This window comes from Phocoena sinus, chromosome 20 (assembly GCF_008692025.1).
Source record: "Phocoena sinus isolate mPhoSin1 chromosome 20, mPhoSin1.pri, whole genome shotgun sequence".
Taxonomy (NCBI): Eukaryota; Metazoa; Chordata; class Mammalia; order Artiodactyla; family Phocoenidae; genus Phocoena; species Phocoena sinus.
In genome coordinates this window covers 27,039,684-27,066,955 of record NC_045782.1, presented here as the reverse complement: position 1 = coordinate 27,066,955, position 27,272 = coordinate 27,039,684, and the positions used below count along the sequence as shown (strand labels likewise).

At 46.5% G+C, this 27,272-nt stretch overlaps 1 protein-coding gene across 1 annotated transcript; it reads left to right on the top strand.

Annotated features, from left to right (window-relative positions):
- The first annotated feature begins 1,586 nt into the window (after positions 1-1,586).
- C20H17orf67 (chromosome 20 C17orf67 homolog) lies at positions 1,587-26,902 on the top strand. The gene is made up of 4 exons (XM_032617446.1): positions 1,587-1,655; positions 2,839-2,939; positions 24,247-24,384; positions 26,535-26,902. The coding sequence occupies exons 1-3, from the start codon at positions 1,601-1,603 to the stop codon at positions 24,361-24,363; spliced, it is 273 nt and encodes a 90-aa protein (XP_032473337.1). The 5' UTR covers positions 1,587-1,600; the 3' UTR covers positions 24,364-24,384; positions 26,535-26,902.
- The last annotated feature ends 370 nt before the right edge of the window (positions 26,903-27,272 follow it).

Here is a 27,272-nt window from a genome sequence, read left to right as displayed (position 1 = left end):
TTGCATCCATAACTTAATTATGATTTTATTGGACAGTACTGATACAGACAGCAGTTACCAAATTAAAAAATACTTTTGTACTGAATTTACATTGGATACATTAGAAATTTCTAGCTAGGTATACATTTTTTTTCTGGTCCATAGAAGATGTTTATTTGATATAACAAAACAATGCAGTTAGTGTTTGTTCCAACCACAAAGAACAAAAAGAATAAAAAACTGGACAATGCACGTAAAAAACCTGCTTCGTGTGACAAATGTATATTGCTAAAATAGTGCTCCTAAAATTTCTCAGTTATTGAAAACTGTATGAGAACAGAAGGATGTCAATAGCAGCAGAGTACATAAAACCAAACATCTAATTTTGAGCAAATTAACATGAGGCAACTTTGCTAACAGTGCATGATTTCTTTTCCTTGATAACAGTCGGTTCAGACTATTTTTATACCAGCAGAATGGGCAGAACATTTAAGTTTAATATCAGTTACACAACATTAGCATAAACTTGGGCAACCACCGATAGGGGGTTGTTTTCTTTTGAGCTGGCAAAGTAACTACAGAAACATCAGATCATTTCTCTGAACTGAGAATTTTATCCCAATAAATGCCACATACCTTCCACACATATTTTTATAATATATTTAATAATTTATGTGATATATATTGGTGATTTGAATTTAAAAAGACTTCAGCTTATTGAGATTTTATTATCTTTATAAAAATAAACTTAAGTGTGGAGTAAGGCTACTTACAGTATTACTGACTTATTGTACAAGGCCCCTTTGGGGTATAATGCGAAGAGCTCCAGGCTTTAAAAACAGAAGAATTTGGCTCGACTTCAGCAAAATATATGAACTTGGACATCATTTCACCTGTCTGAACCCCAATTCCTTACTTGTAAAATGAAGATGAGCCATGCATCTCATCCCTTATCCCTCATCCTTAATCATCCATGTGGTAGGTACTGTTATTTCCTTTGTACAGGAGAGGAAACTGAAGTTCAGAAAGGATAAGTGATTGACCGAAGTTTATGTTGCTAGAAAGAGGGGAAGCCTGGGCATGAACCCTGGTCTATCTGGCTTCAAGGTCAGCTGAAAAAAAAATTTTTCCCCTCATTAGGCTCCTTGCTAATTTCCCTGCTAATTTCTGAAATTACTGGGAAGGTCAAAATGGATCGGTGAATGGGTTTTGGAAAAATGTCATAAAATATGTAAATGTGAGAGGTGATTAATTCTCAATGAAACAGTAGGAGCATAAACTGAAGCTACAGATAAACACAAACTACTGCATGATGTATATATAGACATATCTATTTAAATGAAATGGTTGTCATGTGTTGCTTTGTCAAATTCAAGCTCCAAAAGTTTGATGACAGAGGGATAATTTCCTTCCTCAGGATGAAAATTTATAGGAATTCAGAGGAAAATATTTTCGTGATCATACTGAAAATGTAGCGTCAGATGCGTTTAGCATCCTGCTGTGAGTGCCGTTAGTCAGAGCATAAACAGCCTTTGGGCCGGATGTGGCTTTCTTCAAGTAGGCTGGCTCTTTGACCGGGGGGATTCATTCTGCAACAGGCGCAGAGAGGGATCAAGGCAGGATGAAGAGGTTGTTTGTGCTCGTGCTGTCTCTCACCTTACTGATTTTCTTCTCAGGTGAGCATTAACTCCCGAAACCTATTTCTGTGCTGACAAGATAAACTGAAATAAGTCTATCTTATATTTTTAACATATTTTTTCAAAATTTCAAGTAATATGTAATGTATAATAATTCAGTGCTTCTTTTCTTGTCTTCCTAAGAGCAGGCTCCCGGAATTGGTATAATTAGGGATAAATTATTTTTTTTAATCTTTAAACATATTGAACACTAATTCTCAAAAATGCTGATAAATCTTCAAGGATACCGTCTTTTAGAGTTTATCTGAGATCATCAGAATTTGATATACTTTCGTTTTTCCTTTTTTTTTTTGGCTATGCCGTGTGGCTTGTGGGATTTTAGTTCCCCGACCAGGGATTGAACTCAGGCCCACTGCAGTGAAAACAGGAACCCTAATCACTGGACCACCAGAGAATTCCCTTGATATACTTTTATTATAATAGTATCTTTTAGAATTTGTGGGCTTCCCTGGTGGCGCAGTGGTTGAGAGTCCGCCTGCCGATGCAGGGGACACGGGTTCGTGCCCCGGTCCGGGAAGATCCCACATGCCGCGGAGCGGCTGGGCCCATGAGCCATGGCCGCTGAGCCTGTGTGTCCGGAGCCTGTGCTCCGCAACAGGAGAGGCCACAACAGTGAGAGGCCCACGTACCACAAAAAAAAATAAAATAAAATAAAAATTAGAATTTGTGTGTGATTATCAAAACTTGACTTACTTTAGTTATAATATTTTCTTTGAGGGATCGTGGGTGCTTATCAAGTTTAATATAACCTTATTGTCATGGGGGAATTTTCTAATAACAACTTACACTTGATTTAGTGTATTGAGGATTTAAAAGAATCCCACCAAAGCAACCCTGAGGGACAATAAACACACTGACCAGTGAACTGAAGAAAATATGTTTAAAGAAACATGTTCATTAAATTAACAGCCACCTTTAGAGGAATGAGCCATGGCGGCAGCAGGTAAATGTGCAGCTTTTACTCTGAGTTAACCATATTAGAAACAATTAAAAATTCCCCTCTGAGCCCTCGGGAACGCCACGTCCTTTGGGACAGGTCCCTTTGAAAGAACTTTTGTGCGTTGACCCAAATTGGACTTGCAAATGCTTCGCCTTGGACGGTGAGACGGAGCATGGATGCGTGTGTCTGAGAGTCCCTAAGGTCCCTTTCTGACTTTTTCAGGGGCCTCCCCGATTCTGACGGAAAAGCAGGCCAAACAGGTCCTGAGATCCCGGCGCCAGGACAGGCCGAGCAAACCCGGGTTCCCCGATGAGCCCATGAGGGTGAGTTCCGGGCTCTGGCTGTTGGAAGGGAGAGGGAGATCATTTGAATGCTTGTTCGTTATGAACCCAAATGAGGTGCTGGTCCCAGCCCAGCATGGGTGCTAGATGGAGGTTCTGTGGAGTCCCAGGTGTAAGGTGATCTCACCTTCTTATTCACGCCTTTTCTTCTCCGGAGGTGCCAGCTCTGCTCCCCTACTGTTCGAACAGTATTTAAAGTGGAAACAGTGGGGCCGATGGTGGGAGTCCAGAATCCCGCTTGGGCGGCTGGGTGGCTCCCCTGAATGGGATGATAGGGAGCTGTGCCCTGAGGCTGGTGCCAACCCCATCTGCTCCCTCTTCCCTTGGGTGCCGGGCAAGCTGGACCAGCATCCCCGGCTAGTGATGCTCTGTCTGGGTAGGCAGAACCTCTGCCCCTGCTGCCACCAGGTTCCACCCTCGCCTTGTGCCTCCGATTTTGGTCTTTGGCCTCAGCTCTGCCCTGTAGGTTTGTGGCATCCACCTAGTCTTTCTGAACCGGAGTACCCTCCACTGCCTTCATTCTGTGACTTGTGGTGGGTGCTACTAGACCCTGCCACCCTGGCCTCGGGCCAATTCGGGCCTGGCTTGTCTCTCCCTCCCACGACGGAAGTGCTGACATTCCTGGTATTTTTACCCAACTCAGGTGAGGGTAAGTGGCAGGGACCCAGGCAGAGTCAGCGTGTCTGTGAAGCCGTGTCTGTGGTCAAGGCTGGTCTCCCACCTGCGCCCACATCAGCCGGGCCGCACGCTCACCCTCTGTTCATTGCATCTCTGTGTCGAGGCCCAGAGGATCTGCGGCAGCGCTGGCCTTTGCTCCCTGCGGAATCGTGGGAGTAGTTGGATTAGTTCACTTAAAAGTCTCGCAGTGTGATGCCAGGTCGCACAGCGGTGAAGAGCACTGGCTGTGGGCAGGCTGTCCCGGTTTGAATCTCCCCATTTTCAAACTATATAACTTTGAAGAAGTCTCCTCACTTTTCTGTACCTCAGTACTCTCGACTATGAAAAGGGGGTAAACAATATTATTACTTATATTTCTATAATATTATTATTATAAGAGCATGAAACAACTACTTTATGAGAATAAAGTAATTCATAGTAAGGCGCTTAAAATGGTACTCAGCAAGCAGTAACAACTCCTTTGAGTATTAAGTACCGGGGACGGGGTGGGGCCGAGGCTGCAGACTGCCGCCTGGGTTTCTGCTCAGAGTTGGTGGCAGACACAGAAGAATCAGCAAATCACTGTTTCACAGAACGGCTTAGAAACGAGCAAGCGATTCAGGCTGTTAGGGGTGGGCGTGGCTTTGTTCTCTTGGGTGGGAGAAGTCAGAGGCGGCTGGAATCTCCACACGCAGGTGGAAGGGGTCTGGGAGGTGGGCCGGAGCAAGAGCAGCAGGGCTTCGGGTACGTTGGGCTTTTCCTTGGGTTCAGTAGAGGACAATCAAAGCGTGTCTCGAATGGGCGAGTGCACAGTCGGGTTTTAGACAGATGGTTTGAGATGCATTTAGAAGAGGCTCAGCATTGAAGTCTGAGCACACCGGGGCTCAGAGGTGCGCAGAGACAGAGGATCCCGAGGGGATGAGAAGGAATGTGAGGGGATATTGGGGGAAACCAAGCCTCCAGCACGGGGGATGAGGGTTGGGAAGGGGCGGCGTGGATGGTGAGGGAGCCAGTGAGGAGCAGGATGCCTGGCCCGAGGGTCCCTGGGGAACTCTAACTGGCTCTTTGCTCTTTTGGGGTGATGTCTGGAGGGGCCGTTCCAGAGGCTCTTCCCTGGGGGCCCTGGAGGCTGTGGGAGGCTGGTTCAAGGGGCTCTGAGGCAGCAGGCCCCCCCCAGGTGCTCAGTAGACAGGCTCTGCTCAGCCCCAGCGTTGGCTGGGTGTTTTCTCTGCCGGCATCTGGCCCTGGCTGCCCTGAGCTCTGGTTGTGGAAGGGCGGCCTGGGCAGGGACTGGAGTTGGTTTAGGCATCAGGCAGCACGTGGGTGTGGGTATTACGGCTCTGCTTCCGCCCCCAGCTTCCTTCCTCCCCCCATGCCAGCTGCACACCGTGCTACACTTTATCCCCAAACGCTGCTTGGGGTGGTCCTTCCCTGCCCAGAACTTCCAAGAGCTCCTTCTCTCTCATTTCCCTCCTCCTGGCTCCTGGTCATCACCTGCCTTCACCTGTGACAACTCTCTGCTTGCCTCTGGCGTTACTACTTTACTGAATATCTGGCTTTTTGGGTTTTGTTGGTTTTGGTCATCTTTTATAGGCTTGACCACCACTGACTCATCTTAGCTGCCTTGAACCTGCCTGATCTAGTTTCTGTGATTCTCTCTAGACTCACCCACCATTTCCTACCCATCCCGTGTATGGTACAGTCCTGTATGTCTGTCACAAAGACACTGACCTGTGTCCAGAATCCTCAGCCACTCATTCAAGTTTGGAAAAATGCCTGTGTGACCTACAGTTGAAATGTGAACATAAATATGCAATAAGTTGGGCTTCCCTGGTGGCGCAGTGGTTGAGAGTCCGCCTGCCGATGCAGGGGACACGGGTTCGTGCCCTGGTCTGGGAAGATCCCACATGCTGCGGAGCGGCTGGGCCCGTGAGCCATGGCCGCTGAGCTTGTGCGTCCGGAGCCTGTGCTCCGCAACGGGAGAGACCACAGCAGTGAGAGGCCCGCGTACCGCAAAAAAAAAAAAAAAAAAAAATGCAATAAGTTATTTGGCGGCTAGCCTATACCTGTAGTTCTCATCTGGGGGTGATTTTGCTCCCCCACCCCAGGGACATCTGGCAATGTCTGGAGACATTTTTGGTTGTCACAACTGGTGGGAGGAGGGTTTGCTATTGGCATCTAATGGGTTAGGGCCAGGGATGCTGCTAAACATCCTACAAAGCACAGGGCAGCTCCCACAACAAAAATGATCTGGCCTGAAATGTAATAGTGCCGGGGGTGAGGAACACTGGCTATGATGATGGACAGTCTCTTTCTCTTTTACTGCGTGTGTCACTCTGTGTGTCTCTCGCACTGTCATACATCCACCCACACGCAGTACTGGCTGAACCAACACATAGTTTCTGGAATCACATTTTTCTTAGGAGCATGTTTCTTAACCTTGGCCACATGCTGGAACCAAATGGGGAGGTTAAGAATCTGATGCCTGGGTTCCCCGCACAGAGGGGTGCCCTGCGGTGTGTCCTAGGCATTGGGGAGGGGGGTGAGAGCCCCCTAGGTGGCATCAATGTGCAACTGAAGCTGAGAACCAGTGGGCCAAGCCTTCTGGGGGAGACCCGCCATGGGTAACAGCAGCTCCCGTGGTCCGGTTGGGAATGCATTTAGCTGAGTGTTGAAATGAGGGTCTGGAGAGTAGATGGGATACTTGTTCAAATGCAGGTCAGAGAGACAGAGTGAGAGGGTCAGGTGGTCGATCAGAGAGCACTCCTTGCTGACCAAGATGGGCACTTAATTATACTTTACCTCGACTGTGCCCTGCCGAGCACCAGGCACTGAGGACATAGACTAGACATTCTTCGTTCGTTTGAGATGCTTGTGTCCACTGCATGGTGACGGATGAGCCAGAGCATCCAGCCTGTTTCCAGCTCTCTAACAAGGTCATCTGGCACACGGGGTCTGAGGAGAGGGCCTTCAAGCTCCAACCGGAAGGAGGAGAGAGGCTGGTCAGGCTTCTTGGAGGAGACACCACCGAGCTGAGGCTTGAAGGATGTGGAGTTTACAGGCAGTGCAGCGGTGGGTGAGGTGGGAAGAGAGTTCCCCCTCAGTGTGATTCCAGGCGGTGTTCTGCACAAAGTGGTTGTGGACTTTGGGCTTTAGAATGAGGATGAGTCCTTTCCTTTTTTTTCCTTACAGAGAAAACCCAGTTTTCTCTGTAAAATGCAGAGTTTGGCCCAGAGTCTGACTAGAAATTTCATCCCAGGTCTCATATAGAATGTGAGGGTCTGGATAGAGCTTCAGGATGATAGGTTCTTGGTGCCAGTCAGCAACTGGTAGGAAGAGCCCTGGCAGCCGGCTGTGGACTTGGTGAGGGCCAGAGGGGTTTATCTGGAGGCCCTGGAGGGGCTTATGTAGGCATTTTTCTCAAACACCAGGGCCTCCCGGCCTCCTGCACTTGCTGTCTGACCTGGTTCCCCCTTGTGGCTTGTTGTTGACTTTTCCTATTAAGGGATTTATTGAGAGCAAGATGAATAATACGAACCACCTGTTATATAAAAAGAAGCAATTCACCCCCTTTTAAAAAGATGACAGTATTTTGTATTGAAGTACAGTTGATTTACAGTGTTGTGTTAGTTGCTGCTATACAGCAAAGTGACTCATTTATATATATATGACGCATTTACATATATATAACGCATTTATATATATATAACACATTTATATATATATATTCTTTTTCATATTCTTTTCCGTTATGGTTTATCACAGGATATTGAATGTAGTTCCCTGTGCTGTACAGTAGGACCCTGTTTCGATTCACCCCTTTTATCTGAGCGGCTGACAGATGTCACAGCCATCCCAGCCTGCATCACTGCTGAATGAAGCGTTGGATGCAGTGACCCCACGTTTGTCAGCAGGTCACCAGGAGGCCATGAGGTGGGACCTCTGGCCAAGGGAACCACCCTTCCCTGCTCTTTACCTCTTGCCGAGACCACCTTCTATTCTCCTTCTTTCTTTGTGCAAACCATCTGCTTACATATCCCTTTGCTAGAGATGGACACACTGTCCTGTGTGTTCAGGATGGTACATATTGCGTGTATGTGTGGATTGCGTGTGAGTGTGTGTGAACGTTTGTGTATGACCGTGCATGTATGAGGATATATATGTATGTGAGGGTGTGTGTGTGAGGATATGTATGTGACTGTACATGTGTGAGGGGGTGTGTGCGTGTGTATGTGAGCGTCTGTGTATGGGTGTGTGTATGATTCTGTGTGTGCATGTGTGTTTTGGAACAGGCCTTGCAGGATAATTTTTTCAGAAGCTCTGGATTCCAGTTTCCTGCCTTTTGACCTTCACTTGAGTGTCTGGGATTTATGGGATGATGGGTGGTGGGCACAGAAGGTCCTCTCGGGGCCAGGTTGGAAGGACCTGGCTGTCATAGTGGAGTGGACTTCCGTTCTGTACCCAGTGGGAGCCACCAAGGGATTTGAAGTGGGGGGATGATGGGATTGGGGCTGGCGTGCAGGAGCCGTTTAGAGGCTCAGGACACAGCCTCTCGGACGCTGGCCTTCAGTTACCATTATACGTGGGACATGGGAGATTACATTGTTGGACATGTTATCGTACCTCCTTCCCATGGCAGCCTGGAGACAGACAGGTGGGCTGGGATGGATGAGCAGAGGTAGTGATCTCTGGGAATGCGTGTGCCCTCGGGAGCTGAGCTCTGAGACTCGTGTGCTCACCACTAACTCAAAATTACCGAGAGATGACCGGGTGCATTATTTCATTTCGCTTCTCCCCTCTGAGGGACTGAGCGGAAGAAAACCCTTTCAGAGAGGGGAGAGGCCATTGACGAGATGGATGGTGCTTTGGGAAAGTAGTAAGAATTCAAAGGTAGTAAGAATTCAAAGTGAAAGCACATATGAAGATTTGCAGTAGTCTCTCCTCGGGAGTATCTGTAAAACAATGTTATATTCTTGACACTTGGCTTTAATATTGGCAGATGTTGGCTTCTGTGGGATGATAGGTGTTTCAGAAACAGGTTCAGGCAAGCTATGCCCACACATGCAAGGGACTGGACCCTTTTGACACCTTGTATCCTGCCTATTCATGGCAACAACTGTTCTTTTTTGCCTGTGTGGTGGATAATGCATTGAAAAGATCACTGGTGTGCCCTGCATTGTGGGGAGGGCTGGCTTCCACCCCAGAGGAGTGGGAACACCTTGCTGGCACCCTTGATGGAGAAAGGTAGGGCCTCAGTGAGGATGGGGGGAGAGAGGAAGAGGAGACCCGGCTCCGGGGAAGAAAGCAGGAGGGGTTCTGAGTGCATGGAGGCAGCTGGGGAGGAAGAGGATGAAAGGCCCTGAGCTGGGGGATGTGAACACGGGTCAGAGAGAGGGGGCAGGTGGGGAGGTAGAGAGGGCCCAGACCTGACAGATTCCCTGTGGCAGGAAATAGCTAACACATCTATTTTATGGCAACGCCTTGACATTGGGTTAGAACTTGTTCTCAGCTCTGTGCTGTGATTACCCTGTGAAGCCTCCAAACCGTAGGAAAAGTCTGCTGTGCATAGCAACCTTGTGTTAGTGGCTCTTTGGGGGAATGACAGATGGCAGGTGTGTGCTGAAGGGGGGCTGACGAAAGAGGGAGGTAGTCGCTCAGATCTGGACGCTGCAGTGGTGGAGAAGCACGAGTCCCAGATCTTCAGAGATTTTGGGGAATTGGGTTCTAGATGTCACAGGAGTGGGATGGGCACTCCAGGAAGCCTGGGATTCACGTGGGGACACCCCATCTGGAGACATCTGGGTTTCAACTGAATTCATTTGCTACTCTAGGACTTAGGACTTCAGTTTGTGAAGACATCATGTTAGAAGAGCTTGTAACAAAGCCTCAAGGTCCTAATGGAGGAAAAACAATTTGAGAATCTGATGAGGACAGGGCTGTGTGAAAAGAAGGGCTGGACTTGTGGTTAGAGGGAAGAAGCTAGAAAGAAGAATCCTGAACTTTCCCTGGAATGTGTCCTCAGTCATGACTGTGCTTCTGTGGATTTTCAGGGATTAGGGCTGAACGCTTGCAACTCAAAAAGTGGTCCCCAGCCAGGCCGCTGGGCTTCACTTGGGAGCCCAGAGCCTCAGGCTCCTCCCCATACCTGAAGGCGGATCTGGGCCACAAGGCTGGGTGACCGAGGTGCACATTTAAGTTTAAGAAGTGCTGTCCTAGAGAAGTGGCTCTTAGCCTCTGCTCCGGGCATCCTGGGGACTGGGAACCAGCCTGCGCTTGTTTTGTTTTGACACAAGGATCCCTCTTCCTTCCTCTGGGCGCTCTGCTCATGTGGATTCCTGTTTTCCAGGACCCCTGGCTCCTGGTTTCTCCTCCTGCTTTGTGGTTTTTGCTGCTCAGTTTCCTTTGCTGGGTTCTTAGCCCTTGACGGTCCTTTAAATGTCAGAGCATCCCAGGGCTCTGCTCTCTGCCTTTTCTAGTCCCCGAGCTTAAATATCACCTCTATGCTGATGGCCACACGTTCCTATCTCTAGCCTGGACTCTGTCTGTGAGCTCCCTCACGCGACTGTCCACTTGGCTGTTTGCACTGGAACATTTAACCAGCATCTCAGACTTAACAGCCTCAGGAGGAATTCCAGATTGTTGCCTTCCACCAGCCCTGCCCTTGCCTTCCACGGTGGGGTAAGGTGGGCCACCTCCTCCTAGTTGCATGGGTCCCAAATCCAGAATCTGACCACTTCTCACCCTCCCCTGCCACCACCCGAGTCCCTAGAGTGGACTGAGCAATACTCTGTTACCCTGCCTCCCTCTTCCTCTCTAGATCCCTCTGCATCTGTTCTCAGCAGAGAAGCAGTAGTCAGTTCTTAAAAACGTAAACCGGATCCCATCTTTCTCCTGCTCAAAACCTTCCAATGACCTCCTGCCTTACTCCAGACAAATCCATGGTCCTATAGTCGCCTACTAGGCCCTAGAGGTCTGTCCGCTCCCTCTGCTCCCTCCTTGGCCTCTACCTGCATCTCATCCCTGCCTCCTACCCCTGCCGCTGTTCCAGCCATGCTGGCCTCCTCATTGCGCCTTGAATGTGTCAGGCTTGCTTGTCCCTTCATTGATGTAGTTCAGGCTATGTGGAAAGCAGTGTTGCGTTTATTCTGTAACTTGCTTTTATTCACTCAATAATACATCTTGTTCTAGCTCATTTTAAATTGAAGCATAGGGTAAATGTATGATGCTATGGTCTGAATGTCTGTGTCCCCCCAGACCCCAAATTCATATGTTGAAATCTTAACTCGCAAGTGATGGTATTAAGGGATGGGGCCTTTGGGAGGTACTTAGGTCATGAGGGCTCTGCTCTCATGGATTGTAAATGGGATTAACACCCTTATAAAAGAGGCCCCCAAAGCTCCCTAGTCCCACCAGCCACGTGAAGATATAACGAGAAGTCTGTGACCTGAAGGAGAGCCCTCACCCACCCATACTGGTACCCTGATCTTGGATTTCCACCTCCTGAGCTGTGAGAAATAAATTTCTGCTGTTTATAAGCTGCCTGGTTTGTGGTATTTCAGGTTATAGCAGCCCGAATGGACTGAGACATATTACAACTTATTTATTTAGCCCTGCCTGGAACAATGGCCATTTTACTTATTTCCAATGATGAAGATCCTTGTACACATGTGTGTTTTGCCGAGTTCAGCGATAAGAAATGAAATTTCTGAGTCAGAGGGTTTATGTACTTCCAGGTGAAGTGGGTACTGCCAAATTGCCAAACTGACTTACCAGCTCCCCACCAGTAGTGTGTATAAGAATACCTAGATCCCCACCAGTAGTGTGTATAAGAATACCTAGATCCCCACCAGTAGTGTGTATAAGAATACCTAGATCCCTGTACTCTTGTCAACACTTGATATTATGAAAGTTTTGTGTGTACAACTTTCAAAATGGAAAGAAATCCTATCTGCTCTTCTATCTGCATATGTATATGGAGACATGTTGCCAAACAATAATGACATTATTTTCACCATGATAAAATTTGGGACAAATTTATACTTTTTATTTTCATGCTTTTTGCTATTACTTAGTATATTAGTTTCTTAAGGCTGCCATGACAAAGTACCACAAACTGGATTGCTTGAAACAATAGAAATCTATTTACTTATCTATCTATCTATTAATTAATTACTTAATTAATTTTTTTTTTTTATTTATTATTTATTTATGACTGTGTTGGGTCTTCATTTCTGTGCGAGGGCTTTCTCTAGTTGGGGCAAGCGGGGACCACTCTTCATCGCGGTGCGCGGGCCTCTCACTATCGCGGCCTCTCTTGTTGTGGAGCACAGGCTCCAGACACGCAGGCTCAGTAGTTGTGGCTCACGGGCCTAGTTGCTCCGCGGCATGTGGGATCTTCCCAGAACCAGGGCTTGAACCCGTGTCCCCTGCATTGGCAGGCAGATTCTCAACCACTGCGCCACCAGGGAAGCCCACTTAATTAATTTTTAATGGTCGTGCTGGCAGTGTGTGGGATCTTAGTTTCCCCACCAGGGATCGAACCTGCACCCGCTTCAGTGGAAGTGCAGAGTCTTAACTACTGGATCACCAAGGAGGTCCAACAATAGAAATTTATTCTCTCACAGTTTGGGAGGCTAGAAGTTTGAAATCAAGGAGCTGGCAAGGTTGATTCCTTCTGGGAGCTTGGAGGGAGAATCTGTCCCATGCTTCTCTCCTAGCTTCTGGTGGTTGCTGGCAATCTTTGGCATTTCTTCACTTGTAGCTACATTACTCCAATCTCTACATCTGTCTTTACATGGCCTTCTTCCCTGTGTGTCCCTGTGTCCAAATTTCCTTCTTCTAAGGATGCTAGTCTTTGGATTTAGGGCCTACCCTACTCCAGTATGACCTTGTTTCCAAATAAGACCACATTCACAGGATTCAGGTGGACATGAAATTTGGGGGGACATTATTCAATTCAGGACATTCAGTTTTTTATTTTTAATAAAGGTATGTGTAGTTTTCACCGAAAACAACACAGGAGAGGGTTTAAGAGTGGGGCAGCAGAGCGCTCAGTCTGAATCCCAGCTCACCACTTACTGGCTATCACATCCTGGCCAGGTTGCTTAAACTCTGTAAGTCTCAGTTTTCTTATCTATAAAATGGGATATGATAATCAAACCTACCTCAGAGACTTATTGTGAGAGGAAGCATGCAAAGCACAGTGCCTGAGTGATGACTTTGGCTCTCATTCTTCTTGTTTTTTACAAAGCAGCAGCTGAATAAATACTTTTTAAAATATAACAAAACAAAAACCTCTTTGGCTCCTCACTGCTTATAAGATAAGGGCCAAGTATCTTGGCCTGGGAGACAGACCAGCCCTAAGCCACCATTGTGTCCCATTTCCTGCCACTCGTCCAAGGCCATTTATGCTCCAACCACCTGGAACTTCTCACTGTTTTTAAAAATAAACCATCCTCTCCCTGGTCTCAGCATCCTTTCACCAATGATTCCCTTTGCCTGCAGAGCTATTCTCCATTATTTATGCCTGGTACCCTCTTCTTCATTCTCAATGTCACTTTTTCTATCTCCCCTGAGTTGGTCCTACCCTCCTAGTACTCACTCACAAAACAATACTATATATAGGTACATCTATATGTATGTAAATTTCTAGAAAAAGGTCTAGAAATATGATCAGTTGACTCTTAATTATGTCATCTCATTCAGGAGGTTAAGATTGCAGGTACTGATCTAGGGAACTTTATATTTGATGTTTAAACTTTAAACAGTAACAATACGTTCATGTGTTACTTGTGTAATTACAAATAAAAATTTAAGCCATTCATATTTATTATACAAAACTTGGAAACCAAGAAAGGGTCAAAAGAAGAAAAAAAAAATCTGGTGTAGTCTTACTCCCTCTCTCCAAAGACAGCATTGCCATTTTTGATGTATTTCTTTTTAGTCTTTTTGTGTGTATTTTTAAAAAGTATAATCACACTCTACAATTTTGTATCTTGGTTTTTCTCTTAATATTATAACATACACATTTCCTCATATTATTAGAAACTCTTTATAACCATAATGATAGTGAATTACCCTCTTTTGTTAGTTAGATCATTTCCACTATTTTTTTTAAATTTAATTTTTATTTTATGTTGGGGTATATTTGATTTACAGTGTTGTGTTAGTTTCAGGTGTATAGCAAAGTGATTCAGTTATACATATATCCATTCTTTTTCAGATTCTTTTCCCATATAGGTTATTACAGAAGAGTAGAGTTCCCTGTGCTATACAGTAGGTCCTTGTTGGTTATCTTTTTTTTTTTTTTTCGGTACGCGGGCCTCTCACTGTTGTGGCCTCTCCTGTTGCGGAGCACAGGCTCCGGACGCGCAGGCTCAGCAGCCATGGCTCACGGGGCCCAGCCGCTCCGCGGCGTCTGGGATCTTCCCAGACTGGGGCATGAACCCGTGTCCCCTGCATCAGCAGGCGGACCCTCAACCACTGCGCCACCATGGAAGCCCGGTTATCTATTTTATATATAGTAGTGTGTATATGTTAATTCCAAACTCCTAATTTATCCTTCCCCCCACCTTTCCCCTTTGGTAACCATAAGTTTGTTTTCAAAGTCTGGGAGTCTGTTTCTGTTTTGTAAATAAATTCATTTGTATCATCTTATGAGATTTCCACATATAAGTGATATCATATAATATTTGTCTTTGACTTACTTCACTTAGTATGATAATCTCTAGGTCCATCCATGTTGCTGCAAATGACATTATTTCATTCTTTTTTATGGCTGAGTAATATTCCATTCTATATATGTACCACATCTTTATCCATTCCTCTGTCGATGGACATTTAGGTTGCTTCCATGTCTTGGCTATTGTAACTAGTGCTGCTATGAACATTGGGGTGCATGTATCTTTTCGAATGATGGTTTTCACCAGAAATATGCCCAGGAGTGGGATTGCTGGGTCATATGGTAGCTCTATTTTTAGTTTTTTTAAGGAACCTCCATACTGTTCTCCACAGTGGTTGTACCAATTTACATTCCAACTTACGATGTAGGAAGGTTCCCTTTCCCACTATTTTTTCTATTATAAACAGCACTCTAAAATTTTGTTCTTAAAGTGCTTTTAATATTTTGAATTATTTGCTAAGGATATGTTCCCAGAAAATAAATTATTGGATCCAAGGATATGAATATGGTATTTTTGAACCTTTTAGTATATATTACCACATTGCTTTCTAAAAGCTTTAAAAAATAATTTGTGTCTTGTCATCCAAAAGAATGTTTCAGTAGAGGTTTTAAGGTAAAGATAATGGGAGCATGATATAATATCTTAAATTGGATATGAGTTGGCCATTTCTGGGGCAGAGTGGATGCAGTGAGGGAGGATTAGGGACGTGTGGGTGTCTGTGTGGACACCTTGGTGCCACTCATTGGCATTAGAAACCTAAGAAGAAGCAGGTTGTCTGGAATGATGGTGTGTTTGAAGTTCTTCTCTGACAGCCCCTGCCTTTGTACTTGTTTCTTCTGCTCTTGTCTACCTGGTTAACTCTTACTCATTTGTAGAGATTCACCTGAAATGATGCCTGTTTTAAGAGGCCCTCCTGATGCCCCTACCCTCCCACCATGGATTAGAGCATCCCTGTGGCCTAGTACTCACAGCACAAAATTGCTATTTCTGACTTAAAAAAAAAAATCTATCTCTCCTACTAGACTGCTCTAAACTGCTTGAGCAGATGGACTGTTTGTTTCACTTCTGGGTCCCCAGCACCAAGCACAGAATTTGACATTTACTAAATGCTCCTTATACTTGTTTCTATTCCTTTCTTTGCTTCTCTCCAGGGGAGAAATTTTGTAGGACATTACTCTACCATAGAACCTGGAGGTTATTTCAAAGAAATCTTCTATTGCCTCACTTAAATTCATTAAATTTCTCTTAGTCGTCCCAAATTTTAGGGAAAAAATTATTGCCAACTGCTGGGGTGAACCATGGAAATTCTCTAAAAAAGATGACATCCGAGCTAAAATTATGTCCTTTGTGATTGTATTCGTAAGCACTTGTGTGCCCTGGGAATATGCTTTCCATTTTGGCCTGTGTTCCTTTAAGGAATGTTCTTGCGGGGCAAGTATAAATCATATTAGCTTTATTGTAAATAGGCTTTGTGAAATATGCTTTCATTTTTAGCCCCTTGACAAATGTATGTAGTAACTCCGTTACCCTTTTGTTCCCTGTGATCTCCAAGACCAGTTCAGAGCGACTGAGATACAAATTGTGCACATCACTGATTTGCCTTCTTTCAGGGCTAAGCCTTCTAAGTGGCCCAGAGCAGTTAAGTTCTGAGCCACCCTTCTGCCTATATGATTATCTTGCTTTTACTAACGAGCAAAATAATTCATCCAAATGTCGATGGACCTTTAATTTCATGCAAATGTCACGGGAAGGATTTTGCCTTCTTGGAAAAAGATCCCACCTCGATCGATTAACTGTCTACTTTATGATTCTCAGCTTGGATCAGGTTCCAGTGGGTATTTAATTTCATTATCACACCTTTCCTGTGCCATCATAAAGGACCCCCTCCAATTTCTGCTCTAAATCTTGAGAAATTATTTACTTAAATCATTCCAGTTGGCATTGGACACGAAATGCAGATATTAGTTTTTGTTTTGCTTTAATTTTTTTCCCCTTGAAAAAAGGAATCTAAAAAAAAAAGAAAACTTATTTTTCATCTACCCCTTCTTTCTTGATCCAGGAACATTTGAGAGTACCATTAATGCTGGGTCATTTCTAACTTAGCCAACACAATTGTTGAATTTGTGGTTTTCAGCAGATTTGCAGTTTGGCTTTTCATCTTTGACTAATGATTGCTTTTAGGCCTTTGTGGCTTATTCATTTCCCTAACATTTTAAATAAATAGTGAAATGTCATGGAAACCAGGGCTTGTTTCTTTCTCTCTCTATGTGTGTGTCTGTTTTGGTTGTTTCTCTTCAACAGTGATTTCAGCCTCTATTTAGGGGTGTGAAATACATATTACTCTTTGATGCTTTTTATGTACGTTTGGCCTGGGCCATTATAATGAGCAGATTGACACAGATGCCCAGGAGACTCCCAAGGAGGATTTAGTAGGATTATGGGGAAAGAAGAGTCATTTCATTTATTCATCACTTGTTTATACGTTTCTCCTGTGAGTTTTATTGAGGCCCTACTATGTGCCAAGCACTAAACCGTATACTAGGTATTCCTTGGACACTCTCGTCAAAAAGCCAGTTGGGTATTTGGCTGAGACGGACAGGGATTAGATGAATAAGGATACCAGTGAGCATATAATTATAAGTGGTGTATAAATGCTGTGTATCAGTGGTGACATTCTTTCTTATCACCACCAATCTCATTGGAAAAGGCTTTAACTATTGGGAAGCTGTCAGGTTCATGCTCACAAATATAAGTTTTCCAGAGTTCTAATTTCCCCTTGAAAGCTCAAATTTTATCATTTTGTAACAAGCACTGTCAGTTTTCCTGGAAATGATAAGCTCACTTCATTCACTTTTGGGAAGATGTCTGCCAAACACACGCATAAAACACACCTAGTTCAACTGTTGACGCCAACAGTCCCCCAGGTGCTTTTCCTTGAGAAAATCATTGTACTTTGTCGTGCAGCAGAAGTGCTGCCTGCATGCTTCCTGTTGGTCATTTTCTTCGGCTTCACCAGGGCATGCTTCAGTGAAACTGGCATCTTGAGAATGTTTTATTTGTATTTATTTTAACTGCGACTGTGTGATGAAGGATATGTCGACCACTAGGACAGTTGGGTGCTGCTGCCTTGACTCCTGCCGAGGTGTCAGTTTTACCCACCAATGCACACAGTGAGAAGGCAAATGTCTTAGTATTACTCGAAAAATAGTTTTGACATCATGGACCCCCCGAGGGGAGCACAGACCATGCTTTGAGGACCACAGTTATATTTCATTCAACAAACATTTATTGAAAGTTTCCTGTGGACCAATTCCTGGGAGAGATGCTCCATCTACAACCTCAAGGCATGCTCACATCTTCCATATATAATAGTAACCAAAATTAACTGAGGAGGGCTTAATAAAGAGACTTTTTACAAAGGTGTGGCAAGAGGAAGGTGAACTAACAAGAAATGATAAAGGATGCAGGGCTAAGACTCCTGAGGCATGAGGGTGGAAGGAAAGAGTATGGTTCCCAGACCCAGAATGGCAGCCGTCTAGGAGCTGGGTCTTCAGGGGAGGGATGCAGCCAACCTGCCGAGACTCCTCGGAGAGGTTGCAGGGGAGTACATACCCTCACCTCTCCCTTCCTACCTCTAGGCTGCTGCTGGCGCCTCCTATACGCCAAACCCAACCGGAAACCCCAGGACACAAGGCTCTGTGGTTGCAGTTCATCTAGGTCAGTCTCTTAGTGCAAAAGGCCAGGTGAAGGAGGGGAGAGAATGGGTTTAGAAGTGAAAATGGAGACTACATATTTGGCACAGAGCTTTATTTGTACCATTTCATTTAATCCTGGCAACCCAGTGAGATAAGTGCGAGGGCCATCCCCACATTGCAGATGGACAAATTGAGGCTGGAGAGGTAAAGCAATAGTATTGGCAGGGTTTTGATTGGAACCAGACCCTGATCCGGACCCAGACCCAAACCTCTTACCCTCTCCATCACACCGCTCTGGCAAACAGGCAGGCAAGAAGATGGCAACGTGGGTTTCCTTCAGTGAGCTCCTTACACGGAACAGTTGAATAAGCAAAACTGTATGCTGAGAAGTCTTTGTTCCTTATTTACCAGCCTCCACACTGCCTTCCTGTTCCTCCCAATGACTATTCTTCTGGCCAAAGATTCCTCAGACAGGGAAGACAGGGCAGGGTTCAGCCCCAGACTCACAAACGTGTCCAGCAAGCTGCTGGGGAATCCTTGTTGGATCCCATAAGGAGCCCTCCCAGCATCCACCCCTTCCCCAGCTGCCCTGGAGACTCCACGCCCAGGACACAGGGTGCATTTTGAAGAGTTAAATGAAAACAACGATAATCAAAACAATTTTAAACTGCATGAGTCCTGGGGGAAAGAAAAAACATTTCAGGAAAATTGGACACCTCCTAATTCAATCCTTTGCACAGTCATTAAATTGAAAAAAAAATGTTATATTTAAAATAGGATGTAGACTTCCTAGGGGTTTTTCTTGAAACTTAAAAACTCAAAGTTATCGACTGGGCCGTCTGTTAAAGCTTCATTAATGCCATAGGAGGGTTTTCATGATTTAGGATTTTTATATCTATACATGCCAAAATAATCTTATATTACCACATATGACTACTCTCGCCCAAGGTGAAATGCCACTTCTCTGATTAATGGCCTGCAGCTTTGGGTTACCCGTATGTGTTTATGTGGACTGTTCCATGCACACTTTGCAATGATTCCCATCCCATAATCTCAGCACCAAGGCTTATTTCAGGGCAATATCGACAACATACATCCCACAAATTAAAAGTCATTTTTATCTCTTCTGGGGGGAAACATAAAGTTCACGTGCCAATATGTGAGCCAAGACACATGGCACCTCCACTAAAAAATCTGATGTGGCCCAATTAAGTCCCTATTGTCAGAATGTGGTCACTGCTAAGCAGAGTAACAGGGCTATGCCAGGAGAAGTCCAGAGAGCTATGGGGTCACAGGGAACCTGAGAAGGCTGCCTGGAGGAAGAAGCATCTAAGCTGAGGGCTGAAAAGTCAGATAGGAGTGAGACAGGAAAAAGAGAAGGCACAGGGGTGTTCCAGGCAGAGAAAATAGCATGAGATTAGAGAGCAGAGCAAGTGTAGCCAATCCAGGGAAAGATGGAGTGCAAAGGGTTGATGGTGGGAGAAGAGGAAATGGGTGAGGCTGGATCATCGGGAGCCCCACAAAACATTTAAGGAACTGGAATTTCTCCTGAGCCCAGTGGAAGCCATTCAAGTATTTTAAGTGAGGAAACAACATGGGTAGATTTTAAAAAATGTCACTTTGCAACAGGATAAAGAGATAGACAAACAAAACAAACAACAAGGATTTTTCACTCTCTTCTTTATAACTTTTTATTGTTACATAATTTCAAAACAGTAATATGTATCACTGTTGTGATAAAAAAAACAATAAAACCATTTTCATTTTTCATGTTTTAAAAACCTACCCCGGGGCTTCCCTCGTGGCGCAGTGGTTGAGAGTCCGCCTGCAGATGCAGGGGACACGGGTTCGTGCCCCGGTCCGGGAAGATCCCACATGCCAGAGAGCAGCTGGGCCTGTGAGCCATGGCCGCTGAGCCTGTGCGTCCGGAGCCTGTGCTCTGCAACGGGAGAGGCCACAACAGTGAGAGGCCCGCGTACTGCAACAAACAAACAAAACAAACAAACAAACAATCAAAAAACCTACCCTGGCAAAAGACTTGAACAGATACTTCACCAAAGAAGAACACAGATCACAAACAAGCATAAGAAAAGGTGCTCCATATCATATGTCATCAGGGAAATGCAAATTAAAACAGCAATGAGATACCACTACACACCTATTGGAATGGCCCAAATCCGGAACACTGACATGATCAAATACTGGCGAGGATGTGGAGCAACAGGAACTCTCCTTCACTGCTGGTGGGAATGCAAAACGGTACAGCCACTTTCAAAGAGAGCCTGACAATTTCTTACAAAACTAAGCGTCCTCTTACCATATGACCCAGCAATCATGCTCCTTAGTATTTACCCAAATGAGTTGAAAACTTATGTTCAACACAACAACCTGCACACAGACGTTTATAGCAGCTTTATCCATTATTGCCAAAACTTGGAAGCAACCAAGATGCCCTTCAGTAGGTAAATGGATAGATAAACTGTGGTGCATCCAGACAGTGGAATATTATTTAGCACTAAAAAGAAATGAGCTATCAAGCCATGAAAAGACGTGGAAGAAACTTAAATGCATATTACTAAGTGAAAGAAACTAATCTGAAAAGGCTGTATACAGTATAATTCCAATGATATGATATTCTGGAAAAGGCTAACCTATGGAGACAGTAAAAAGATCAGTCATTGCAAGGGTTAGAGGGGAGGAAGGGATGAATAGGCAGAGCACAGAGGATTGTAAGGCAGTGAAAATACTCTGTATGATACTATAATGATGGATACATTATACATTTGTCCAAACGCATAGAATATGCAACACCAAGAGCGACCCCAATGTAAACTATAGACTTTGGGTGATGACGCTGTGTCAACATAGGTTCATCTCTTGTAACAAACGCACCACTCTGGGGCGAGATGTTGATAATGGGGGAGATTGTGTGTTTGTGGGGACAGGGGGTATATGGGAAATTGCTGTACTTTCTGCTCCATTTTGCTGTGAACCTAAAAGTGCTCTGAAAAATAAAGTCTATTAAAAAGAAAAAAGGAAAAAAAACCCACCCTGGCTGTGGGGTGGAATGTAGAGGAAGGAGGTAAGACGAGAGACAGGGAGAACCCTCCAGATGCAGTGGCAGGGATCTAGCAGGAGGGTGGGGACTGAGATTGGGCAGGGGAAGTGGGGATGGGGAGATGGGATCCAAGAGCATCCGCGGGATTTAGGGGTTGCTTGGCTGGTGGGGGTGGAGAGTGGGGAAGAGGTGGGAGCCCGGGAACAGGCTGGAACTCTGCTTTACCAGCCATGTGGGGTCACGGCCAGACGCGTGGAGAACTACTGCTGGTGGTCTGGGCAATGCCCATGGACCACTTCTCTGTTTGCATCAGGGCATGGAGAGGCAAGGTATGGAGGGAGAGAAGAGAATCTGTAAGTGATTAAGACAAGAGAAGTAACACTTCACTCTTATTTAAGAAGCATCCTATTGATTTATCATTTTCCTGGTGTATCATTTATATGGGATAATGCAACGAGAAACAATACACAGAAAACTCACAGCCTGAACTGGCTTTGTTGAAGATCAAGCCACTTTGGGAAGAGGAGGCTTACCCTGAACCTGGAAGTGACACTCCTGTTGATCGAGGGCAGAGCAAGAGCAAACTGAGGGAGAGGAGGCGGAGAGACGATAACTTCATGCAAAGGAACAATCGCCCCTCCTCCAGCTGGATCAGTGTGTTCAGAGGTCGCTGATCGACGGATGCACAGCCCAAGAAGCCGGCTCCTTTGCAGCAAACATCAGTAACAGCTATCATTTACGCTCTTTTTTTTTTTTTTTTTTGCGGTACGCGGGCCTAGGCTCCAGACGCGCGGGCTCAGCCGCCACGGCCCAGGGGCCCAGCCGCTCCGCGGCACGCGGGATCCTCCCAGACCGGGGCACGAACCCACGTCCCCCGCATCGGCAGGTGGACTCCCAACCACTGCGACACCAGGGAAGCCCCATTTACGCTCTTTACTTGCTTCTGAGGGCGACAGCACACCCCTCATACGCCATCATCCTGGTACAGCTGCTGGTTTTCTCCATCCTGTCCCCCATCCGTCCTCCACCTGGCTCTGCCCGGCTCCGGAAGTGGACCCCTAGAAACTGCATCGCCTGGATCCCTGGCCGGCTGGCTTCTGCGTGGGGTTGGCAGGAGATGGAGGGCAAGAGGAGAGAGAGGACTGGGTATTTGTCTCCTGCTCTTCCCCTGCTTTACAGAGGCTGAGCCTTTGCCCTGGGCCCTGCAGGTCTAGGCATGGCCATGGGGCTTTTCTCTATTGCTAGTCCCTGAGTACTGGAATGTGCTTCAGTGGTTCCCTTAACCCTGTTTACACGCCTGTGAATGGTTCCTTCATTAAAGTTCCTTTAGGTGAACCATCTGAAGGAGAAATTGTGGTTCTAGAGAGGCTCAGAGACCAACAAAGCTTTGTTGTCAGTGACAACAATGGACCAGGGCAGGAGGGGGCCCTCTCTGCTGTTGTGAAGAGTGGCAGGAGGTGGTAGATCCCACGAGGAGGTGTCCTCACTTGCTGGTTACAGTGACATTATCCAGAGCCACAGACCAAGCCCAAGGGGTAGTTGGTCATCACCTTTTCCCTCCTTGCAGGAAGGCGGTGCTGCCGAAGGCCTCTGAAGAGCTGTGGCCCTTTCAGGGCTGCATTTGGGCAGATCAGTCTGTTAGGTTGGAGCAGAAATGGTGGGGGGTGTGGGACGCGGTGTGGGCGGAACGGGAGGTAGAGTGACGGATGGAGGGGTGAGGAAGCTGGGACAGCCTGGGTGGCAACGGTGGAGACCCGACCTGCAGAAGTGGCAGAGATGGAGGGCGTCACCTGAGAACTCTTCTGGAGATAGGCTCAGAGTCCTCACACTCAGTCTCAGGATGAGTCTGAGGGAGACACGCTGGTCCACGTCTGGCTCGGGTTCCTGAGTCGATGGAGAGGCTGGTCACGGAGATGGGCAGCACCGGACAATCAGCCGCTCTCTGTTGTGGACACACCAACACGTAGAGCCAGTTACATTTCATAGACATGGAATCATACAACACGTGGTCCTTTGTGACTGGCCTTTTTCATGTAACAATGTTTTCGAGGTTCATCCGGGTTGTAGCATGCATCATTCCTCGTAATGGCCATATAGTATTCCCCTTGTATGGGGATACATTACATTCTTTATCCATTCATCTGCTGATGGACATTTGGGTCGTTTCCACTTTTTGGCTATGATGAACAGTGCTGCTGTGAACAGCTGTGTACACGTTTCTGTGCAAACATATGCTTTCGCTTCTCTTGTATACACAATTGTGGGGTCAAATGTTTACTCTGTTTAGCATCTTAAGGAACTACCAGGCTGTTTTTATAAAATGCCCCTTATCCCTAGCAACTTTATTTTGGCTTTAGGGTTTATTCTGTTTGATAATAGTATAGCAACTCCAGCTTTCTCACAGTTATCCCTTGCCTTTTAAAAAAGATGATTTTATCGCGAATGTGCGTTGCCATAAATAAATAAATATATATATTATTTAGTTATGCGTGTTTTGAGCTTTATTAAAATGGTGTCACACTATAAACACTGTCTTCCTGGACTTGCTGTTTCCACTCATTATGCTATTTCTAAGACTCATCTGTGTTGTTGTATGTAGCTATAATTCACCTTTTTCATTGCTGTATAATATTCCACGTTGTGACCCTACCATAATTTATTTATCCATCCTCCTGTCAATGGATATTTAACATGTTTCCAGATGTTTCCAGAATTTTGCTACTACAGATTTGTTGCTGCTATGAACATTCGTATCTGCTCTTGTTCTCAAAGTGACCAGCAGCATTCTCAGCTGGGAACTTGTTAGAAATGCAGATTCTGGAGCCCTAACCCAGACTCACTGAATCAGAAGCTCTGAAGGTGGGGCCCCAGCAGTCTGTAGGTTTTAACAAGTCTTCTGGGTGATTCTGATGCCTGATGAAATTTGAGAATCATTGCTCGAGGTTATAAACAAGAGTGAAATTTCTGGATTGCAGGCAACCGATTGTTTTCCAAAGTGGTTGTTCCATGTAACTCTCCATCAGCAGTGTCTATGCGTTCCCATGGATACACACCCTCTCCGCACTTAGGGTTGGTGGCGGTTTCTCCTGCCTGGCTGTGCTGCCCTGTCTCAGAACCACAGCTGTACCCCGCACATGGGCAGCTCGACCATCAACCGTGAATAAAAGCTTCTCTTCGATGTGGGTTTGTTTTGCCAGGAGTACATGCACCATCTGCTCCGCCTGGAACGCCGTGCTGAGGAGCAGTTCCTGGAGCACTGGCTGAACCCCCACTGCAAGCCCCACTGCGACAGGAACATGGTCCATCCTGTGTAAGCAGCTCGGGACCAGCCCCCGGTACGTTCCTTCTCCCTGGCCTTCTGTTTCAGGGAGACGGCGGTGGGCAGTGCAGGCATGGCTCGGGGGTCTTCGAGAGCATGGTGTTAGGGGAACCAGCGGGTGAGCTGGTTACGGGTTGGAGAACGGGAAGTGCAAGGCAGGAGAGGTCGGTGGGAGCCAGGATTAGAGGACCACTGGGGACGCGCATGGGGGCCTGACTCCTGCTGAGTCACCAAAAGATCCCAAGTACGGGAAGGATGTGACCCTATTTGCCATCCAGAAAGGGTCCCTCTGGGATACAAATCTGGAGAGACGTGGCTTGCTGAAACTTGGGTCTCTCCAGGTGGGGTCAGCATCCATGGGCTTGACTGTGACATCCATCACAACGGTCACCATTGTCACCAGGATCAGCAACTTCTTTACTGCCTCCCCACAGCCTTCCAGACTGGGACTCTGCCCAGCCTGTGTCCCATCTTCCCTCTTCTTCTGGCTTTGCCCTTTCAGTCCCCCTGACCTGCATGGTTCAGCATTCCCAGCACAGCCCACCTCTGTACCTCTGTTCCTGCGAGAGGCTGTTTGATGCTTCACTCACAGTGTGTCTGTGTCCATCTCCTCGTCCCCTTTCCAATTCTTGCTAGATTACATAGCAAAATCCCTTCAGAGGTTAAGCCTAGTGCGTTTCATTTCTCCTCTGTAATTTGTATGTATTAAGCAGGACAGGATATAACTGGGTACTCGATCATTTGTTGTTAAGAGAAATCTTGTTTCCTTGTTGTTTATTTTGTGCTGCTGTGAATGGACACAGGAACACTCCCGTTAGAGGATTGCTCTTTATAATTTTCAGAGCGCTATCGCACAAAATCTCTCATTTGATCCTCTTAACACTCCTGATCATTGCAGGGCGTGTTTTTTTTTTTGCGGTACGCGGGCCTCTCACTGTTGTGGCCTCTCCCGTTGCGGAGCACAGGCTCCAGACGCGCAGGCTCAGCGGCCATGGCTCACGGGCCCAGCTGCTCCGTGACATGTGGGATCTTCCCAGACTGGGGCACGACTCTCAACCACTGCACCACCAGGGAAGCCCGCAGGGCGTGTGTTTTAACTCTGTTTTATAGGGGACCTAACTGAGCGTGATTAAGCTACTAAGTCATGCTGGGCAGTAGTTGGTATGTCTGTCTTCTGACAACTCCAAATCCTGCAAGCTTTCCACGGGCGGTACTGCTGGAACCTGGGTGTGTGTGTGTGTGTGTGTGTGTGTGTGTGTGTGTGTGTGTTGGGGATGGGGGCGGGCACGGTCCTTGTGAGGGGCTTTAACAGACAGTGAGAGGAGCATCTGCTAGGAATGGAATAGGAGTTCTGCTTTTGAGGGCTAGGGGCTGGGTTGACATCCTGCTCTGGTCCCCCCTGCCTCTGGATCCCTGTTCTAGGTCAGAGCTTCTCCCACCCCTGGCACCAGGGACCTTTTTCCTCCAGCACCAGAAGCCTGCTCTTGGCTTTTTTCAGAACACAGCACTGCGGAGTACTTAAGAGCTCAGACTCTGGAGTTGGGCGGACTTGGGTTTGGTGCTCTGTGTTCCTGCTCTGTGACTTTGGACAAGTCACCTACCCTCTCTGAGTCTCCATTTCTATATCTGTAAACTGGGGTAGAGCCTGGAGCATAGTGACTGGCTCCATGAGCAGGGGCACTTGTCAACCGTGGTGCAGGCCAGGGGAGGGGAGAGGCTCCCGGGATGCTGGTGGTGGCGGGGCGGGGGTCACTCCTGCCAAACAGAGGATCCCACGGAGGCCCTGCTCCAGGCAACAGCCATTTCAACCAGGAAAACCAGGCCGTAGTGGCTGGAGGGATGGGGCCACTTGGAACTTGGAGTCAGGCAGCATTCAGACTGTGACTCCATTTCAGAAAAGATTCCTAACTTCTGTCTCGGTGTCCTCACCTGTAACACGGAAGAGTTCCTCCCTCATAAAGCTGTTCTGGGCATCAAAAAAGTCAGTGCAGGGAAAACAGCGCTGCCCTGGCGCATGCTAGGAAGTGCTCGGGAAATGGCAGCTTGATATCTTTTTCCGCCTCCTCCCCCTCCCCCCTTCCCCTCCTCTCTTCCCCCCCCCCCCCCGCTTCTTCTTTTTTATCAACATCATCATCACATTAACATTCTTTTCTTGTTCTTTTCCAGCAAGCATTTTGATAAACAGCGGCCCGGATACTATTGAAACAAGATGCGGCTCCTTTCGTTTCTTTTTTCGGCTGTGGAATGGGCGTCTTCAGGCTTTGTGAACTGTGGGCACAGCAGAGGTTGCCTTGGGGATGGATGGTAGATATTTGTGCTGCTTCATTTGACTAACGCGCACAGCTCATTAAAACCAATCGCTTAAACTCCAGGCCCCCCTCCCTGCCCCGCAATGGCCTTCCTGCCACTGTGGCAGGGTGAGCAGAGGGAGAATCCTTCCTGGGGCCGGTGGAGCTGGGGCCTCCAGAACAGGAGAGGGCTTAGCGAGCAAGCCTTGTTCTGCTAAGTGAAGCACACCACTTGGGGCGGCTGGGGTTTTGGTCATTGCTTTTTTTTTTTTTTCCCCTCTCCTTTTCTGCTCTAATAAACACTGGTGTTAAGCCTGCTTTCCATGGTTGTCTCCTTTCCTTTCCTACAAAAAGAGAAGCAGAGGTTTTTCTTCCTTGTTTATCTTTGTGACTCCTGGATCAGAAAATTTACTGTTCTTTGAATAGATGAATGGATAAAAATACAAACACCCAGCAATTTTTCACAAGAGCCATCTCTTTTGGTAAAGCGATTATTTACCTAAGGCCAGCTCTGGAAATAGAGCCGTAACTTAGTACCAGCTCCACACCCTGGTCTTCTAGCCAAGGGGACATTTCTTGTGGAAAGTGGGTTGCAGCTTCCATATCCTAGTGCCCC

What these genes read in the sequence shown, in the direction of transcription:
- C20H17orf67 (XM_032617446.1), top strand. Translation starts at nt 1,601, where the DNA reads ATGAAGAGGTTGTTTGTGCTCGTGCTGTCTCTCACCTTACTGATTTTC. An exon ending in CTTACTGATTTTCTTCTCAG is followed by an intron (nt 1,656 to 2,838) that starts GTGAGCATTAAC and finishes TGACTTTTTCAG; the next exon opens with GGGCCTCCCCGATTCTGACG. An exon ending in TCCCCGATGAGCCCATGAGG is followed by an intron (nt 2,940 to 24,246) that starts GTGAGTTCCGGG and finishes TTGTTTTGCCAG; the next exon opens with GAGTACATGCACCATCTGCT.